This window comes from Arachis stenosperma, chromosome 6, assembly GCF_014773155.1.
Source record: "Arachis stenosperma cultivar V10309 chromosome 6, arast.V10309.gnm1.PFL2, whole genome shotgun sequence".
NCBI lineage: Eukaryota > Viridiplantae > Streptophyta > Magnoliopsida > Fabales > Fabaceae > Arachis > Arachis stenosperma.
The window spans coordinates 7,389,883-7,410,141 of record NC_080382.1 but is presented as its reverse complement, the minus strand read 5'-3'; the positions used below and the strand labels follow the sequence as shown (position 1 = coordinate 7,410,141).

Genomic DNA, 20,259 nt, shown 5'->3' with positions numbered 1-20,259 from the left:
ATATTTATTTTTTATAATTATTCATATAATTAATATAAAAAATAATTATATTTAATGTAACATTATGTAATTAAATGTAATTGTAAATAATAATTAATGCATCAAATTTAATTATATGTCTTATTTTCAGTTCTATGTGAAATTTTATGTGAGTCATCACGTTGAGTATATATCATTATGTGAAAATTTCTTTGATGTAATTTGTACTCCACTTTTTATGACTTATGAATAATTGATAGTTTAGGTGATCAATAAATTATGAAGGAAAAAAAAAATCTAATTTAGTTACTTCAACTATGATGTAAAATTCGGTTGAAATGTGGTGTGTAAAGATAGATCGAACAAATGTTTTAGATTTGTTATTACTTGAGCCACATGGTAAGTTGGTAACTCCAAGCCAAGTAGTTTTCAACTTTTATCTTTTCCTGATATAATTTATTAATAATAAGGAAATTTAACAAATCACCCTTATCACTGTCATTCTTTTTATTGCTTTAAAGAAAGGCAGGTCAAGTGTCTTATTCTGGCGTCTCGGGTGTGAAATTTATCTCTTGCTGCAAGAAATATTAGTCACCAACTAAGTTACATAATAATCCTATGGCAGTAAATATTTGAACTCCATCGTTATGATTTCTGACATGACTGTATGGTTATCATGAACATAATTATAATGAGCATATCTAAAAGGAGGATAATTAAATGTAAAGCAGTAAATTAAAGCGCTGGATATGGGTTTATTACACAGCATTGATTAAAATTAAACTAGATTTTCATTAGAAAATGAAGTATGTGTTTTATTACTTGGGTTATATATAAGAGTTGAAATATTATTTCCTATCATGTATTTGTTTGGTAATGCATACTTAGACAACATGATTAACATATAAAAAGAAGGTACTTAATTGATTTTAACTCGTGTAGAAGAAGTCTTTGGTCAAATAGTTAGTTCTCACATATAAGAAGTCACTATAGGAGAATGTTATATGGATTGTGAAAATGATTGATCAGATCAAAAGGAGGATTTAGCCAATTAAATTGACTTTTACAACACTCCAATTAGTGTTATTGTTAGTAAACTGGGCCAGTAGCCACATTGTTGAGACATATAGTTACCTAATCAACCAAACACTATTTTGTGTCTATATAAATTGGAGGCTGTTGAATCTAACAATGCAACCCACTTCAAGTTTTCTAGTAATTATAAGTGCCACAGTAAGAGTTGAAAAAAATTACATTTGAAATGGGTGCTTTAATTTTTCATCCAGCTGCAATATTTGGAGCTTTGGTGGTGGCTATAAGCTCAATTGGTTTCTTCCCTAGTGTTGTGATTGCATATCCTGGACCCATTACAAGGCACTACACATTTGATGTATGTATAATAAGTGCTCCAATAATAGTTAAATTTTTTCTTTCTTTCACAAGCATTAAATTTTTTTTCTATGTTTGATTTGATTTTCACAGGTAAGGTTGCAAAATGTGACAAGGTTGTGCCACACAAAGGCCATGGTGACAGTTAATGGAAGTTTCCCGGGGCCTCCCATCTATGCTAGAGAGGGAGATCGATTAGTAATTAAAGTGATCAATAATGTGAAGAATAATGTCAGCCTTCACTGGTATAAAGAAATGCATTGCAAGAAATAAAAATTTCTGTTATATATATTGATGATGATGAAGAAGTTAAGCTAACAAGATTAGTGAATGTTGGATAATGATGACAGGCATGGAATTAGACAAGTTCAAAGCCAGTGGGCAGATGGACCAGCATACATAACTCAGTGTCCAATCCAAAGAGGGCAGAGTTATGTTTACAACTTCACTTTAAATGGGCAAAGAGGGACATTCTTTTGGCATGCTCACATTACGTGGCTAAGAGCTACCCTTTATGGACCCCTTATCATCCTTCCCAAGCATAATGTTCCCTACCCTTTTGCCAAACCATACAAGGAAATTCCAATCATGTTTGGTACAAACAATCATACATAAACAATCATACATAAACCTTTCATCAATTCCTTATTTGCTAATAATGGATCTCTCTTATTATATATATATAGGTGAGTGGTGGAATTCTGATTCTGAGGCAGTAATCAACCAAGCTCTTCAGAATGGCGGTGGTCCAAATGTTTCTGATGCATACACTCTTAATGGTTTCCCCGGCCCATTATACAACTGTTCTCAAAAACAAAATGGTAATGCATGGTCACGGTTTCATAATACTCGATCTAGTCTCCCGTTAGATAATTTGATTGATTTGTCTAAATTTTTATCTAACGGCTCTCAGATATCAACTTCACGTAAAGTCGAGTGTACCTGAGTTTTCATTTAGGAAAAGTATAGGGTATCAACATATTATCCGCCAACTTCTGCCAACTCTTATTTATATTTGTGTTTCATGGAAGTGTGTTCGTAAATGTGTCTAATAATTAATATATTTTAAATACATATATAAAGAGACACATCTAGAAAATATATCTATAAAGACACTTCTATTAAACACAGTTATAAAAAAGACATTTTTATTAGACACATCTACGAACACACTTCTATGAAACACAATTATAAATAAGAATTGGGAGAAGTTGGCAGATATGCTGTTGATAACGTAGCGGAACCGTTTCATTTATTTATAATATTTTTTAGGAGGATGCTCTTATAAAGACGCGTAAAACGTTTTTTTATAAAGACATTTATGTGTCGTATTATTATTGGGCGTGTTAATGAACTGGTTATTTTTGAATTTCTTAATCAACTAGAATAAAACCGATTTTTTTATAACAATAATAATAAACCTAATTGTTATTAGATCCGGTCCAACTGACTAATTTACATAACCCACTAGATTATGTTTTTTTAAACAAAATTCAGGGATATATTTATCTTTTAATCAAAAAAATTTAAACATGATTCGATTTAGATTGTGTAAATCGATCGAATCAAATCGGATCTAATCATTATAAATCGATCGATTTTGTTCTAGTTTATTAAAAAATAATTTTTAACTAATTTAATAAAAATGTCTAATAATATTATAATACATTTAAAAAAAAATATTTTTAGTGTCTTTATCAAAATAATCCCTATTTTTTAATAACAATATTTATCAAAGATTTGAAAACTAAAGAGTGTGTATGTACCTTTATTATAGAAAGTTTGAAGCTAAAGGTGAAGGCAGGAAAAACATATATGCTGCGACTAATCAATGCTGCACTCAATGACGAACTCTTCTTCAGCATAGCAAACCACAGTGTGACAGTTGTTGAAGCCGATGCACTTTATGTCAAACCATTCAAAACCAACATTGTAGTAATAGCACCGGGTCAAACCACAAATATTCTCCTCAAAACAAAACCACACCCTCCACACTCACGTTTTCTAATGGCAGCAAGGCCTTATTTCACCGGCACCGGAACCTTCGACAACACCACCACTGCCGGTATTCTTGAGTATTACACAACTACTACTACTACTACTTCAAAAGACCATAATGCCCCTGTAATAAGACCTACCCTCCCTCCCATCAATGACACTGCTTATGTTGCCAACTTCACTTCCAAATTCCGCAGTTTGGCAAATGAAAAGTTTCCAATCACAGTCCCTCAAACTGTGGACAGAAGCTTCTTCTTCACCGTAGGCCTTGGAACCAATCCGTGCCCTAAAAACCAGACCTGCCAGGGTCCTAACGGTACCAAGTTCGCGGCTTCTATGAACAACGTTTCGTTTGTACTGCCTAATACTTCGATGCTTCAGTCCTATTTCTTCAAGAAATCAAATGGGGTTTTCACCACTGATTTCCCAACCAGTCCGTTGATCAAGTTCAATTACACAGGCACCCCACCAAACAACACCATGGTCATGGATGGAACGAAAGTGGCGGTGCTTCCGTTCAACGCTAGCGTGGAGGTGGTGCTGCAAGACACAAGCATCCTTGGAGCTGAGAGTCACCCTCTTCATCTTCATGGATACAACTTTTTCGTGGTTGGGCAAGGTTTTGGTAACTTTGATCCCAAGAAAGACCCTGCCAAGTATAACCTTGTAGATCCACAAGAAAGGAACACTGTGGGAGTGCCATCTGGAGGCTGGGTAGCAATTCGTTTCTTTGCGGATAATCCAGGTAAATAAAACTCTTTTTTAAAATATACATAAAAAAAAGAGAAGGAAAAGTGATAAACTATTTGTTTGATGTTCTGATATTATAGATTATATGATGTGAATAGGTGTGTGGTTTATGCACTGCCACTTTGAAGTGCACTTGAGCTGGGGTTTGAAGATGGCATGGATTGTGGAAGATGGGAAGCTCCCTAATCAAAGGTTACCTCCTCCACCGGCGGATCTTCCCAAGTGTTGATGGATGTAATACTTCACGTTATTATTTTCAGCCTGCAAGATTGGATTATTCCCCACCAAATAATAGTGACTTGGGTTTTTCACTTTCTTCTTTTTTTTTTTAAACTTTCTGGAAGAGATTGTTTTGGAACGGAAAGTTTTGCTTTGTATTGAGTTTGAATGCTTCGTTGAGAAGCTTCCTTCGGTTGTAATCATCTAACATTGTGCATGAGAAAATAAATCTTTCATCGATATGCTTGTCTTTCCATTCACTATTATTTAGGGAAAAGCATATGATTGAAATATATTATTTGTCAATTTATTATTAATAATAATTAATATTAAAATTATTTTTATTAAAAGATACATGTATAAAGAAATATATTTATACAGGGGCGGAGTTAGAAAAAATATTAGAGGGGGGCTAAAATTATTTACACAATAAAATAATATTAAAATAAATTTTGGGGGTTAAACTGAAATTTACATATAATTTACATGTAAAAAATTAAAATTAGGGGGGCCGTTGCCCCCCTTTCCCAGTATGTAGCTCCGCCCCTGTATTTATAAGATATATTTATAAAGATATTTTTATTATTATATATAATTATAAAAAAATATTTTTATTAGATATATCTACAAAGACATTTTAATTAAATACAATTAAAATCAAAAATCGACAAAAATTGGTAAAAATTACGTAGCGGAATTGATGATTTATTTATTTATTTATTTATAGTATCTTCCAACCGAACAATACTACCATTAATCCGTTATTGGTTATTTATTTATTTGGTCAGAAGTTGGCTTTTTATTTTTTACTTTTTTTTGTTTTTAGTGATTAACTTATAGTTTACTGTTCAATAATTTTTTATTTTAAGTTTTTGGTAAACCAATGAGGCTAAGGCCCAGAAAAGGGAAAACACTGGATATTAGTTTTCTATTTTAATTTTTACACTATTTTATTTTGGTTGGACTTTAAGCCTTATAGAGGAAAAAAAAACTTCTGTGAGGTCCATTTCATTTTTTGTTGATTGAGGTCCAATAGTTAATCAACAAATTCTATACCAAAAATACGGTTTTAATTTCACTAAAGGCTATCAGGCCCTTAGTTAACAAATTAGTTTGACTTCTAGTTTTAAAGTGTCTTTGGTGCTTGTTTCCTTTGGGGCTTCAGCCCGCAATTTTACCAAAAAAAACAGTGTTTTTTTATTAAAAAAATTGCATGTGATCTCACTCTCACCGTATTAAATACGGATTAGTAAGTTTCCTACCAAAATAGAGAGCGAAAAAGACGGATTAGTAACTGTCATGAGTCGGCAAGCTACGGATTCAAAACCAATAAACAACAGATGATGTGAAAAGCGAAATACATTTGAAGATGACTACAATTATAATCCAATCTAAAAAACGGTAACTTCTCTCAAACGCTATTTCATAAAAATGGTTAAAAAAAAGATAAATTAACGACTAAGGTCCAAAACTCCAAATTTTGGAGACAAATTAAAGGGTAAAAATGGGAAAGAAGGGTGAAAAAGTTAAAGACGACAACAGAGCTTCAACATCATTTCCTAACACAACGTCAAGGCATAGAAAACAACCAAACAGATTTTCGATTGTGGGAATGGTTGCACTCAAAAGTCAAGTAGCAGAATTTTGAAACCAAGCTCACTTTTAATGGTTGAGGAAGTTGAACTACACTACACTACTCTAGTGTACTGACACAGTCACGTGATCTATATAGCTCATACTCTCTGTCTCTCTTTAAACTTTGCTTTAACTTGATTCAACCAACGCGCCATTTTTTTTCAATGCTTCTTATGTTATCGCTTCCTCTTTCTTCTTCTTCTTCTTCTTCTTCTTCGCTTTCTATTTTCACACTTGCTAGATCTGCTTCATAAGGACTAGGTACAGTTATATATATGCTTTTTCTGTTTCACACTTTTATCCGTTATTTTCGGTTGGCTTTTCTTTCCTCAGATTCTCAGAAACCTCGTCACCCTCCCCTACCATGTCTGCCTTTTTTGCTTTTTTCAACTTTAGCACTTTCTCATGCATTGTGCTTCGAGCTTTTTGCTTTTTTTTTTCTTTTTAAATATACTTGGGTTTGAATTTCGATGATGTGATGTGTTTTTGACCGAATATTGGTTTGATATATTGTGTGGGCTTTGAGAATTTGCAGGGGAATGGGGTTCATCTCAAGGAAGATCTTCCCAGCGTGTTGCAGAATGTGTGTTTGCTGTCCTGCTTTGAGGTCAAGTTCACGCCAGCCAGTCAAACGTTACAGAAAACTTCTTGCTGACATCTTCCCCAAATCCCCTGTATGAACTACTATCCTCATTCTGTTCTTGTGTTTGCCACTGTTGTAGATGATGCCTCTTTTCTAAACCAATGTTGCTGTCAACTGTCACCTAGTCCTTGCTGATGCTCATGTTGGTTTCTTGTAGAAAATTATCTCTTTGCTCATGTTGAACCTCCTTGTTAATTACTCTTGATTGTAGCGCACAATGGTGTATGCATATATATAGGCTTGAAGAGATATGATTCTAATTCTAACAAACTAATAAATCAAACAATTTTGTTGAGTTTACACTTTACCATTCAATTATACAAGTGATGGAGCCCAAACACTCATGTTTTATGATGTCTCTCAGGATGAGCTCCCAAGTGAAAGGAAGATTGCCAAATTGTGTGAATATGCTGCAAAAAATCCTTTTCGGATTCCAAAGGTATCTTCTCTTTCATTTCATTCATATAGAAGTTTGAGAAAGGGGGAAGGAGAATAATATGAATATCCTTCAATTAATTGAACCTGTTGCTGAAGTTCATGAAATCTACTTTTCCTGCTAGATAGCAAAGTATCTTGAAGAAAGGTGCTACAAGGAGCTCCGATCTGAGCACATCAAACTTGTGAATATTGTAGCTGAAGCTTTCAACAAGTTGATTTCTCATTGTAAGGTGCAAATGTAAGTTTTTCATGATTAATTACCCTTTTTTTGGTGCATTATGTATGCGATTGGCTGTATTGAACTATTGATATCTCATGCATTGCATTCTTTCTAATTTATATAAAGGAGCCTGTTATTAAGATTTTCATGTCTTCCGTACATTGCAGAGCATACTTTGCTGTTGATGTGCTTAATGTGGTTTCTGAGCTTTTGGGCTATTCCAAGCATGATGCTATTCAAATACTTGGGTGCCAAACTCTAACAAGTTTCATCTACAGTCAGGTAATTGCTAAAATTCAAGAAGATTAAGATGACTTTCGGTTGTTTGCTCATGTGACTTGTGTACATGATGAATATTTTTACTCAGAATAAAATGTCTATGTATCAGACCAGAATTGAGAGTATATTTTAATATAGTAATATTAATCACAAGCAATCCAGTCAAAAAAAAAAAAAAAGTTAAGCATCTCTACAATATTTCAGATACCTTTTGTCATTGTGAATAATGATGATTTTTTCTCTTCCTTATACTACTAATACAATGTATGAAGTAGCTGATGCTATTTTGTCTCCGGTGTTCATGATTTTACCCAATGAAAGAACAGGTGGATGCCACTTATGCTCGTAGCATTGAAAAGTTAGTAAGAAAGGTATGCATGCTATCGAGGGAGCATGGTAAAACCCATGAGAATCGCTGCTTGAGGGCATCAAGCTTGCAATGCCTTTCAGCAATGGTAATTTATACTCCATTTGTCATTTGATTTTGTTTGTGTTTCTGCTTTTTGGATAATTCCGTTCATTGAGGTGTGATTTTGTGTATGGTTTCTAATACTTGTTTTTATTAAAAATTTTCATGGTTGTAGTGAGGTTTTGATTTTTATCATAAAGTCCCATAGTAATAAGTACAAAACAAAGTTAATTTGTCTGCCTTTTCCATGGCAGGTTTGGTTCATGGCTGAGTTTTCACATATTTTTGTTGATTTTGATGAGGTAAGTTATTGAGTTATCCCACTGAGTAGTCTTATAATGAAGCTTATATTGCATCTACAATTCCAAGTTGATGGGAGAGAAAATGAGTGTCTGCATATCCCCACTTTGGGAGAGAAAATGTCATGAAATTTTGTATGACTGCATTATCTAAGGAATATGTTGTTTCTTCTTTTCATCAAATTGATTTTCATAAGAAAACCAACTGATGCTTTAAGGTTGAAAAGTTGTATGATTTAGTTCTCATCATTGATGGAAATGTCTATTTTTGTGTAAATATTACTCTGCAAGAAATGGAGATTAAAGCTTAAATTAATTGAAAGCTCTTTGATGTTAACTTGCTGATCAGGGAGTTTAGTTAATCGCTGTGTTTGACCTCTTATACTTGGTAAAACCCTTCACATTGACTCTGAGAAGCTCACAAGGTGTGGGGGAAAAAGAAAATGAAAAAAAAAAATTATTCTTAAAATGAATGATTTGAAGCAAATTTTCTTAGCTAAATGCTCCTAATTTGATTTATAATAATTAATTGTCATAAAGGTTTGCAGGTTTCCTAAATAGCACTCAAACCAAATGACTTTGTAGTGGCCATTTCGCTAAGGTTTTAGAGTTTCAGATAGGTACTATCCCTGATCTGTTGGTTTCATTCTTAATGCAGATCATTCGCACCACTTTAGATAATTATATGCAGGACAGGCAAAGTGAAGATGCTGATCTTAGAGAAGGGCCTCATCATAATTGGGTAGATGAAGTTGTGCAGTGTGAAGGCCGGGGTGGTTTAGTCGTTGGTAATGACACTCGCTCTAGGTGCTTGATCATCTGGCAGCAGCTAGAAATAAAGGATCCTTCCCTGTTGACAGGGTAACAGTTCTTCTTATTAATAACTTATAAAAGAATTTAGATCATTTATTGGTTGTTATACTTCCATTTTCTGATTTGTTAGTGTCATTGTTTTAGAGAAGAAATGGGAAAACCTGAAATATGGGCTCAGATATGCATTCAGAGGCTGGTTGAATTAGCCAAGGAAAGTACAACGATGCGTCGTGTATTGGATCCAATGTTTGTTTACTTTGATTCCGGACGACATTGGTCTCCTCCAAAAGGGTTAGCAATAATGGTTTTGTCTAGCATGGCCTATTTCATGGAGAATTCAGGTATTGTTCTCTTCAGCATTTCTCAGTCAAATCTTTGTCTGAAATCAAACCCAATAATATGGTGGATGTGTTGTACTGTTGTTTGGTTCCACTTCGTAACTTTGAACATTCATGGATTTTAAGATTCAGAACAGCTATTAAACAATGCCATATAAGATTCTTATGCAAAATCTTGTACTCTTGTCCCATGAATTTGCCATTTTTTTCACCTTGTTTTCCAGGGAATCAGCAGTTGATTCTAGCTTCTGTCATACGTCATCTGGACCACAAAAATGTCTTACATGATCCCCACCTTAAAGCTAGCATTATTCAAGTTGCCACATCTTTGGCTGTGCAAATTAGAACTGGGAGAGGGTTGGTAGAATTTGGTTTTGTTGATGACCTTTGCAGGCATCTTAGAAAAAGCCTTCAAGCCTCTGGGGAATTTGTTGGGGAGCAAGAGCTGAACTCAAATATCTTGCTCCAAATCTCCATTGAGGAATGCTTACTAGAATTTTCCAAGCGAGTAGGTTTATGAATGTGCATTCTTTGGCCTAGAAAATCATTTTACAATTAGTTAGATCTCTCTGCTTCCAACAACTAAACTGCTTCATTTTCTATAACTAGGTCTCTGATGTACGGCCACTGCTCGACTTGATGGCCATAACCTTAGAAAATTTGCCATCTGGTGTTCTTGCTAGAGCAAGCATTGGATCACTTATAATCCTTGCTCGAGTGGTCACTGTAGTATTGCCATCTTTGCATTCACAGCAGGTGAAAGGAGTTCATTGTATGCATGTTTCAATTTGAAGCTTAGTGATCATTATTTATGATTTTCATATTGATTGAATTGTTAGTAATAGGAAACCTGTTGTTTTTTCCCTGGAATATATCCATTAACAAAGTTTTATGCTTCCTTCTAGGCATTTCCAGAAGTGCTTCTTATGCAACTCATAAAAGCAATGCTGCATTCAGATCTGGAGACTTCAGTTGGAGCACACCAGATTTTTGCTTTAATTCTTTTTCCAAATTCTTTCCATTCACATTTAGTGCCTTCACGGTCTAGATCTCTGCACAATAAAAGGCCTTCCCACAGTACATCTGCATCTGCATCAATTTCAGCTTTAATGGAAAAGCTTCGCGGTGGCAGAGACAGCGCCAACCTAGAGAATCATGGCGACATTGTTGATGATGGATGCAGAGAAAGAGGCATTGTGGAAGAAGACCGGAACCAGCAGGGCCGTGGCTCTAATATTTCTCCCAACTTTTACAAGCTTAAATCTGTCATTGATAGCACTAGTTTGACTGAGTCTGTGAGTAATTGGACAGGTTTATGCTACTATGTTGTTATTCATGATTATTTGTGGAAATAAATTATTTATCAAGTTTTGTTATTGAACTGGCTCCCAGGAACCATATATTATGGAGCTAAGTGAAGATCAAATGGCACAGTTACTTTCTGCCTTTTGGATTCAAGCCAATCTTCCTGACAATTTGCCTTCAAAGTTTGAAGCTATAGCTCACTCTTTCATGTTAACACTAACTGTTTTACGCATAAAGGTATACTTATGTATTCACCTATGTCCATACTGTCCTTTAAATGTTTGTATACATGAGTCATCCATAAAACTGAATGCATGATCTTAAAATTCTTACCGTGTACACTTTACCCCCTCACTGTCTGTATTTTATCTTCCTTTAAATATAGAAATACAGAAGTATAGTGGAATTAAAACTTTCATTTATGTGGAAATTTACTGCCGTTTTGCTTGACTGTAGAAGATTTCATATGCTTTTACTGCAATAGTCTCATCAAAGACTTCGTACTATTTTGAAACGAATTTGAACTAGAATCCTGATCTTAACATAGTTCTGTTCTGAAATTTTCTATACAATTATTCTGATTGAGAAAATCTTTCTAAATGCAATGCTGCAGAACCTTAAAGATAATCTGTTGGTCCGCTTCTTCCAACTTCCACTTTCTCTCTGGAGTATGTTGTTGGACCCAGGTAACAGTACGACCTATATAGATTATTCTTATGAAACATTTTTACTCTCAAGCAAATAACTGATTAAATAAAAGAAAATTAATTTGGCGTTCCCATGATCTTGCAGGAATGTTGCCCCCAGCATGTCAGAGGTCTATCTTTGTATTCTCTGCAGGCATGTTGATGTTTGCCTGCAAATTATATCATATTCATGATCTGCATGATATGTTCACATCATTAGCAATATCTGAAGTAAGTGATATGAGATGAGTATACTATTTTTAGCCTCTAGTGTCCGCTAGAGGACTGTCCTGTTTCCTGTTAGAATAAAAGCTCCATTGTATTTAACAAATCAGGTTGATCCATTCATGGGAATCAGTGATTATCTTCAAGTATGTGCTAAGATGGATGTGGATGTGAAAGGATATGGCACTGCTGATGATAATCAGATGGCAACATCGGTATTATCTGTGTTACGGAACAAAATACCAGAATATCTCCAGACTACAAAAAATGTTTTGGTTCAGAATTTGACTAGCATCACTGAGGTATTACATTTTATACCTTTGACTATGGTTTTTCCAAAATCAACCACTTTCACTTTTTGATTTTATTGTTTCTTCTTTAGCTGGATGCAGATCACCTGGACACCCTACTGTCAGAGGCATTCAGGCCTGATGAAGAATTCATGTTTGGTCCACAATGGGTTCTTGATAACAATCAAATGATTTTGCATTCCAAGGAGTCAATGTCACTAGATGGGGTATGTTGTCCCTTAGCATTTGTTACTTCTTAATGGGTGATTAGTGTCATCCTAGTGAATTTTGTAACTTCAGTTTGTCTCCAGAAATACTTTAATTTTGATTATCTTGGTGGTTCAGGATGTTCTATCAAGTTCAGCAGTTGAAGATGACTCAATAAGTGAAGCATCTGTTTCCGAATTCTCTCGATCTATTCCAAAGATGCCTGCGTCACCTTCACTACTTCGTGTTATCAGCGTTGGACGGCTTATGGAATCGGTACACTTTTCTCTTTACTCTTTAGTACATGCATGTAAAATAAGAGAAGAATAGGTTGCTAAAGCAGGGTGCCGTGTCCATTCCACTGACCATATAAAATTCTAATTAAGAGGTTGAAGTTACCAAGTAATTTGAAATTTGTTGATGCAATCAGATTCCCTTCTTTTGCATCCTTGCATCAGAAAAATATCAAGCATAATTAATCTAGTCCAAATCTGCATGTCTCAATCTACAGATGAGAATACCAAGTTACCGTCAGAGATTATATCATTGGTGAACACTCATTGTTTTATTCAATGTTTCTAGGTTCTAGAGGTAGCTGGTCAAGTTGCAGGGACTGTTGTCTCAGCTTCTCCTCTCCCATACAGCGCGATGGCTAACCAGTGCGAGGCCATTGGTACCGGCACAAGGAAGAAGCTCTCAAGTTGGCTGGCCTATGATTATAGTCAAGTAGCTGATAAATCACTGCTCAAAGTTTCTGATAATAGTAATAGGGATTCCTTGGTCATGAAGCTACCTCCAGCCAGCCCCTTTGACAATTTCCTCATTGCTGCTGGGCGTTAAGGCTATAGATCATGCAAAAGTCATATGCTATGTTCATATTTGTATAGCTATTATTCCTTAGTCATCAATTCAATTCAAGGACCAGTCACAAACTTGATCTATATAGCTTATGCTAAAGTTGTTGGAAACTAGTTTGTAAACCATTTTTTCCATATAATTTATATTAACTGTTATGTTTTTTATATCTCGATAGAGCTACTAAAAGCTAGATCTTATGAACAGAAAGTTGGATAATTTAACTTAATTCGGCAGAAGTTCTATAAAGGAAGTAAGGGGTATTAACTGTATTTTAGAAACACCAGTTATTATCTGCTTTTTTCCTGTTAGGTCTGATTTTTTCTTGTTCTTTTTTTTGTCAGTGCTTTTGGTTTGAGATATATATATATATATATATATATATATATATTCAAGAATCCACTCAGCTGACGTAGGCGCAAGTAGATGACAATGTTGTAAAACTTTGTATGGTGGTAGATTCTAATTCTAGTGATTAATAGACCAAATCGATAGAAGGAGCCAAGTTAACAAGAATATATCTTATCATTGCCTTTTGGCCAACTCAAAAGGCATAATATAAGTGATCACGCTAACCAACAAAAATTCAGTCCTACCATTCTATTTGGACAATTTTTTTTAAATTATTTTGCTTATCTTAAATTTTAGACCTTAAATCATAAACACTTAATTTTACATTCTAAATTATAAATTCTAAATTTTAAAATTGGTTAATGTTAGTTAACTAAAAGTTAGTTGAAAATTTTCTTTTTTGGCTTCCTCTTCAATTTCCCTTTATATTGGCATCTTTATTAAGGAAGATATGCCTCACCATTAATGATCAAGTATACAGTGAGGAGAAGATATGCCTCTCATCATCATCATCATCATCATCACCATCATCAGTTATTTTCTCAGGTCAAATTGGAATCTCAAAATATCATCCACATACTTTATGCACCAAAGACAAACATTATTGGATCTTCAAGTACAGCAGTGGCAAATGAAAAGAAGATAAGTATGCATCATTTAAAGCACAATAATATTTGATTTGATGGGCATTGTTGGCTATTGTATCAAAAGAAGACATGCCCGGACGTGGATTTTCTCTTTTTGGTTCCATTAAAAAACCAACTAGGAGTAAAGCCTACTCTATATAACTATATGTATATATGATAATATTTAAAAAAACAAAAAATAATCAGTCTAAATAATTTAAATTTATTTTATTAATTTTTATTTAGAGGAGTGTTAAGGGCCAGCAATTTTTGTATTTTGTAACCATCAATTGGCCATCAATAGTGTTTTTAATGATGTGATATTATATCCAATGGTGGGAGATCACCCACTTTTCTTTTGATGGTTAAGTGCTGACCACAAAACACAAAAATTGCTGTCCCCTAGACTTTCTCATTTATTTTAGGTGAATTCTTCCAAATCCATGTCAATTTTGTGGGTAAGTTACCCTTGCACATGTGCCTTCATCTCAGCCATTGATCTAAAAAATTTTCAAACCTTGCATTAATACATTCATTGATAATAGCAAAAGCCTTTAATGAACATATACTATAACAAATACTACATTAATTATTGTATACATATACTATATATAATGTATTGGGGAACATTTATAATTACTCTAACTTGTTTTTCATTTTATAAAATACCCTCCATCACTTTCTGAAATTCAACATGCATGTCTCACAAGCCTTTAATTCATGTTTCACTTCCTGGAAAACGCATAGAACCCACTGCCCGGTGGTTTTTCCGCCTTCGTTCTATACCCAGTACCGAACCCTGAAATTTGTTATCCTAGAACCCACTACCGAACCCTGTTTGATTTTGTCACCTTCGTTCTATACCCAGCGTCCATTTAGCAAGAATGATATCCTTCGAGTAACAGGTTCCGGAACTGGTACTCTGCTTTTGTCGGATTGGCGTCGACGTCAACTGAGGAGAGGGCGAACGCTAAACTGATGTGGCTCCGATAGAGAAATTTGTAGCAGAACTTCTGCTAGATCCGAAGCTGTGGCTGCTGGAAGCTAGTTTACCAACAATCAATTTTCGGCTGCCTTTGAATTAGGTGCGTCGGATTAGGTAAAGGTCACCTCCCTCCGACTCCGACAGTGCATTTTTTATCCGCCGAAGCTCAACCTCTGCTTGTCATCAAGGTATGTCCAGATTAGTTCAATTTGGATGATAGTCTATGCCTTTTTAATGGTTCTCTGTTTAGGGTGTTGGGTTGCTATCCTTGAATTTGGAAATTAAGTTACATTATCTAGTTCTATGCTGTGGCTAGGTTTGGGGAATTGAAATTAAATTGGGTTAGTTTAATTGGATTTGATTCATTTAATTTTACATGCAGCTTATTTTAGCTTCCCTTCGTTGTTGCCATTGGCTCTGTTTATTGACATTTTTGGGTAAAATTATGGCAGGGGTTAAATTATGTCCATAAACAAGGATAATGTGAAGAATGATTCTGATAATGATTTGGGTGATGATTTCGATTATCAACCGAATGCAGAAGACGATGATGAAGACGACGATGTGGATTCGCTGGATTCTACTAGCAAGAGTGAAGAAGTTTGTGGTGTAAAAAGAATAGCAGATCTAATGGTGGAGGATATTTGGAACCTGGAGTTTAGGACAGAGGATGAGGCCTGCCAGTTTTATAACGCTTATTCTTGTTGGCATGGATTTGTAATGAGGAAGGACGACGTGGTTAGGGATAATCAAGGTAGAATTATTAGCAGGCAACTTGTTTGCAACAAAGAGGGCTGGAGAAATATGAGGTATCTTGATATAGATGATAGATCAAGGGAGGCAAGGTCACTAACCCGAACCAAGTGTCCAGCTCGGCTTAGGGTAAAGCTTGACTACGGCTGCGGTAGATGGAAGGTATCATGTTTTGTGGAATCTCACAACCACGATCTGACGCCACCCCAATTTGCGCATCTGGTACCGGCCAATCGTCGTCTCACTGTGACTGATAGAGTCCAAGTGGAAAATCTTCATAATTTTGGTGTCAAGAGCTGCCATATTATGGGGTATATTGCATTCCAGAAGGGTGGATATCGTCATGCTGGCTTCACACGGAAAGATTTGTACAACCACATCGATCGCTATCGTCGGACAAAAGTTAAAAACGGGGATGCCAATGCGGCAATAAACTATTTGATTGGCAAGTCAAACAACGATCCGCTGTTTTTTGGAAAGTATACGTTCACTAGTGACGAAAGGCTGGAGCATATTTTTTGGGCAGATGGGCAGTCGATTATCAACTATCACTGCTTTGGAGATATTGTTGCCTTTGATTCAACCTACAAGAAGAATAAATACAACAAGCCTTTGGTCATTTTCTCTGGATGCAATCATCACGGGCAGACTGTTATCTTCGGCGCCGGCCTACTATCGGACGAAACCACAGAGACGTATAAGTGGTTGTTGGAAACCTTTGTTGAAGCGATGGGTGGGAAAAGTCCAAAAGCAGTAATAACTGACGGAGACCTTGCCATGCGAGATGCAATCAAGAATGTTCTGCCTGATGCGACCCATCGGTTATGCGGCTGGCATCTGCAGAGAAATGCATGTGAAAATATAAAGAATCCTAATTTCCTGCGCGATTTTAAGGGTCTTATATACGACAACAACGACCAGAGAGAATTTGATCGGAGATGGACAGCCATTTTGGATAAGCACAACCTTGTTGGTAGTACCTGGATGGAGAAGATGTACGAAACTCGTGAGATGTGGTCCCATTGTTTCCTCCGGGATAAGTTTTTCGGTTACATAAGGACGACGTCACAGTGTGAAGGTATAAATTCTCTCATCAGATTTTATGTTAATCGCAAGAACACCCTCATTGACTTCATGCATAACCTGGATAGGGCCTTAAAGGAGTATAGAAACAATGAATTAATAGCTGACTTTAAGTCTCAGTGCTCAGAGCCTGTGATGATTACCTCATTGGAGGTATATGAAAGATCTGCATCATGTTATTTCACGCAAAACATTTTCAAGGAAATTCGTAATGAGATTCAGAGGGCAGGGGCTTTGAATATAACGGTACTAAGCACAACCTTGGACAAGGTAGAGTTCAGTGTGACTGCTTTGGGAGACCCGGCCAAAGATCGCCGGGTGGAAGTCGATAGAGGTAAGAATCTGTTCTCGTGCTCGTGCAAGCTGTTTGAATCACGTGGTATTCCCTGTAGTCATATCTTCTGTGCCATGAAGTTCGAAAACATACTTGAGTTTCCAGATTCGTTGATATACAAAAGGTGGACAAAGAATGCAAAGAACGAATTTATTAGCACAGATATGCCTGTGAATGATGACATCAAAAGGGTCTTAAAGTTTCGAGTTGGAGCGTTGGCATCGAATTGCAACAAGCTGTGTGATATTGCTTGCAAGGATCTTGCAGACTTTGATGAAGTCCAGTCTGAACTTGTCAATTTAGTTATCCGCCTGCAGTCACGCAAACAAGGCAAGTCAACTCCTAATGTTAACGTGGAAGGCATCAACGATCCATTCGTTGTCAAAAGCAAAGGAGCCCCTTCCAAGAGGTCTTCTTGGAGGAAGAAGAGAGCATGCTCTAATTGCCACAAGTACGGTCATTACTACAAGCGCTGTCCAGATCTGATGCAGCATAGTGTGGAAGGTAACCCTCGCGATCGATCATACGGCAATGCATCAGCCAAGGACTCAGGTTTTAGTCCAGAAAGGTTTGCTAATTCTTCAAGGTCGTTCTCAATTAAGTCCGAACACCACTCATGACCTAATACCAAGGTACGATCTGTTTATTCGAAATAGGCTCCTGATGTGAAAATCTTGTTCGGTGTGTGTCCCTTTAAAAACCATTAAACTATGTGAATGTTCCTCTGTTTGGGCAGCCTTTTAAAAAGGGTGGAACAAGGAAGTTTACGGCGACGGGTATGAGGAACTGGAAGGGTAAAGACAACACTTTTGTTGAGGTAATTTTTTTGAATATAAACATCTAATTTCCGTGTCATGAACTGGGTAAATTAATGATGATCTCGGACTTCTTGTCTTAAAAAAAATTTATAAAACAGCGGAGCCTCCATGAAAGCAGCGAATCCATTGACATCGCGTCCACGAATGGTGTTTTCAATAAAAATCTCTACTCGTTAACACAGGTGTGATGCGTAAAACTCCTCTTAACCACTTTGCGATGAATGACCATTATGGTTTTATGCATGATTATAGTTTCTGATTGGGGATTATGATGTTATCAGCAGGTGAGGGAGTCACAGCAGGACAAGAGACATTCATTCAAGAACTATGAATGCGTTACGGATGTCGTTGATGATAAATGTGACACACGACATGTGCAGATCGATGTCCGAGATCCGTTAACATCGTCACTGCCTTGTGGCAACGAACAAGGATCGTACATGGCATTGTTCGCGTCGATGCACAGGACACTTTGACCATTTCAAGGAATTAGTCTTCTGAATTTAGTGCAATGCAAGTATAATTGGTTCTAAAAGCATGATCTATCCCGATTTACTGACCGCAATGTATTAGTCACTGCTTGGTATTGAGGAGTTTTTTAGTTGTAGTTATTTACGTTAAGTATGAACAGTGTTGTGTTCTTGTTGCAGTAAATTGCGGTTGACTTTTGGGTAACGATTTGCAACCATTGTGATTATGCAATTCAGTTGATCAATTAGAGTTGTGTAAATTGATTTTTTTCCCTACTTAATCCATTATGATGACAATAATCAATATGCATGTGTTTTGCTTACATTGCTGTATTTTAGTTGAAGTTTATTGTGGTTGCATTTGGAGTAAGGATTTTCTACCATTGTGGTTATGCAATACAGTTGAAAAAACAGAGCTGTGTTAAATGAATTTTTTTCCTTTCTTATTGCATTTGATTTACCAACCAAATTATTTGATTGATTAGGTTGTAGTTTTCAAGGTTGAATTGTTCTTAGATGGTTACGAATCTCTTTCGTAACGTTGAGTTTGTGAATCTACTTTGTTATTATGGATTTCCTGTATTCATTGAAAATTTTATTTAAGGGAAAATGGCACACTGCGTATGAAAGCAGTTTGAAATATATATAGATATATGAAGCAGATAATTCGTAAACAGAAACACATTTTTATTCGCTCATATCATAGTTTCGATTGTTAGGTTCAATAACATTTTGAGGTTGTTAGAGTCTTACATACTGACTGAATTTAACACTAGAAACAATAAATGTTTGAAACACTGCGGACATTTCCTTTAAGTTGTACAATAACGAATCTTTCTATGTTCTCAGCTACTTGACTACGGCATGATTTTACTTTGACAGGCAGGGTTTTCCTTCCTGGCATTGAGAGCTTGAATATTTCCAGAATGTAGTCATCCAGCATCCGTAACATTGTTTACTATTAGGACCTGATATTAAGAAAAATTATGCACGACAACTATACACATTAGATGAATCAAAAAAATCAATTAATTCAGTAAACACATAAAAAAGGATCCACGAAACTGCTAGTTACCCTTTAGCCTTTGGGTTCTAGGTTCTTCATCAATTTTCTTTCCCAGTGTTCCACCTACATACACAACAACAGCCTATGTTAAATATAAGTATATAAATTCAAAGAAATACATCACATGGACCAACCATACATTACTCAGATTTTTTTAATAGCTCTACTGCATGCGCCCAAACACCATCCGAGACACTTGTACTCTAAATTACAACAAGAAGCATCTTTTTTTTTACCTCTAGACGGATTTCTTCCGTGGGAAAATGAATCGGTGCCGCAGCACAAGTGCCTTAGTTGGTTTGGGAATGGTACTTCTCATTTTCACCATCTTCCTGATCTCTTGGGGGAGAAGCAACGTCATCTGTTCCCTTCGCGCATCCTCGTCGTGCATTGAGATGAGATATGGTTAGTTAATATTTTGCTTTTTTCTTCCGTGCATAAGTATGTGGAAAAGGTACCGCGGTCGTAAGTACAACTGATCGTGAAACATATACGGAGTTCCGCTACGTATGAAAATTATGAATTACTCGAGACAAAACCCAAGACAGTATTATCGAGGTCTGTAGCCGATGACATGTTGTCGAACTTTAATTTAGTGTGTCAAGCCGACTACAGAAGACGTTCCTTGTTCGGCCAAGTGGGAATGATTATCAACTCCAATTTTGTCGGAGCTACCAACTGGTGACGGAATGAAAGTCAGACGGAGGAATGTAGATGATAGTGTTTGGTTAAATGAAGGTTGGTATGCACTTCCTGAGTTCTTAGGACTAAAACATGGATATTTTGTGGTTTTCAA

At 35.9% G+C, this 20,259-nt stretch overlaps 3 protein-coding genes across 8 annotated transcripts; all 3 read left to right on the top strand.

The window, feature by feature from the left end:
* Nucleotides 1-1,186: 1,186 nt before the first annotated feature.
* LOC130935791 (laccase-2-like) lies at nt 1,187-4,573 on the top strand. The gene is made up of 6 exons (XM_057865686.1): nt 1,187-1,369; nt 1,462-1,613; nt 1,719-1,963; nt 2,055-2,189; nt 3,146-4,111; nt 4,215-4,573. The coding sequence occupies exons 1-6, from the start codon at nt 1,241-1,243 to the stop codon at nt 4,343-4,345; spliced, it is 1,758 nt and encodes a 585-aa protein (XP_057721669.1). The 5' UTR covers nt 1,187-1,240; the 3' UTR covers nt 4,346-4,573.
* A 1,317-nt stretch (nt 4,574-5,890) lies between these two features.
* On the top strand, nt 5,891-13,144 carry LOC130936515 (protein SEMI-ROLLED LEAF 2-like). Of its 6 annotated transcripts, none has more exons than XM_057866595.1 (19): nt 5,891-6,038; nt 6,506-6,644; nt 6,978-7,052; nt 7,174-7,289; nt 7,439-7,553; nt 7,877-8,005; nt 8,214-8,261; nt 8,917-9,119; nt 9,216-9,412; nt 9,634-9,917; nt 10,019-10,165; nt 10,315-10,704; nt 10,802-10,951; nt 11,328-11,400; nt 11,507-11,631; nt 11,736-11,927; nt 12,008-12,142; nt 12,261-12,398; nt 12,705-13,144. In XM_057866595.1, exons 1-19 carry the CDS (start codon nt 6,001-6,003, stop codon nt 12,960-12,962), a joined length of 2,952 nt encoding a protein of 983 aa, XP_057722578.1. In that variant the 5' UTR covers nt 5,891-6,000; the 3' UTR covers nt 12,963-13,144. The 6 variants fall into 6 exon arrangements, with proteins under 6 accessions (XP_057722578.1, XP_057722579.1, XP_057722581.1 ...); XM_057866596.1 differs by having other exon boundaries at nt 5,894-6,231; XM_057866598.1 differs by having other exon boundaries at nt 5,897-6,049.
* Nucleotides 13,145-15,401: 2,257 nt separating this feature from the next.
* LOC130933576 (protein FAR1-RELATED SEQUENCE 5-like) lies at nt 15,402-17,729 on the top strand. Its single transcript, XM_057863205.1, has one exon. The coding sequence runs from the start codon at nt 15,402-15,404 to the stop codon at nt 17,727-17,729; it is 2,328 nt and encodes a 775-aa protein (XP_057719188.1).
* The last annotated feature ends 2,530 nt before the right edge of the window (nt 17,730-20,259 follow it).

Excerpts from the sequence above, each read along its gene's own strand:
- LOC130935791 (XM_057865686.1), top strand. The coding sequence starts at position 1,241 with ATGGGTGCTTTAATTTTTCATCCAGCTGCAATATTTGGAGCTTTGGTG. Across the intron at positions 1,370-1,461 it reads CAAGGCACTACACATTTGAT|GTAAGGTTGCAAAATGTGAC; the intron begins GTATGTATAATA and ends TGATTTTCACAG. Across the intron at positions 1,614-1,718 it reads AATAATGTCAGCCTTCACTG|GCATGGAATTAGACAAGTTC; the intron begins GTATAAAGAAAT and ends TAATGATGACAG.
- LOC130936515 (XM_057866595.1), top strand. The coding sequence starts at position 6,001 with ATGGTTGAGGAAGTTGAACTACACTACACTACTCTAGT. Across the intron at positions 8,262-8,916 it reads TTTTTGTTGATTTTGATGAG|ATCATTCGCACCACTTTAGA; the intron begins GTAAGTTATTGA and ends TTCTTAATGCAG. Across the intron at positions 11,401-11,506 it reads GAGTATGTTGTTGGACCCAG|GAATGTTGCCCCCAGCATGT; the intron begins GTAACAGTACGA and ends ATGATCTTGCAG.
- LOC130933576 (XM_057863205.1), top strand. The coding sequence starts at position 15,402 with ATGTCCATAAACAAGGATAATGTGAAGAATGATTCTGATAATGATTTG.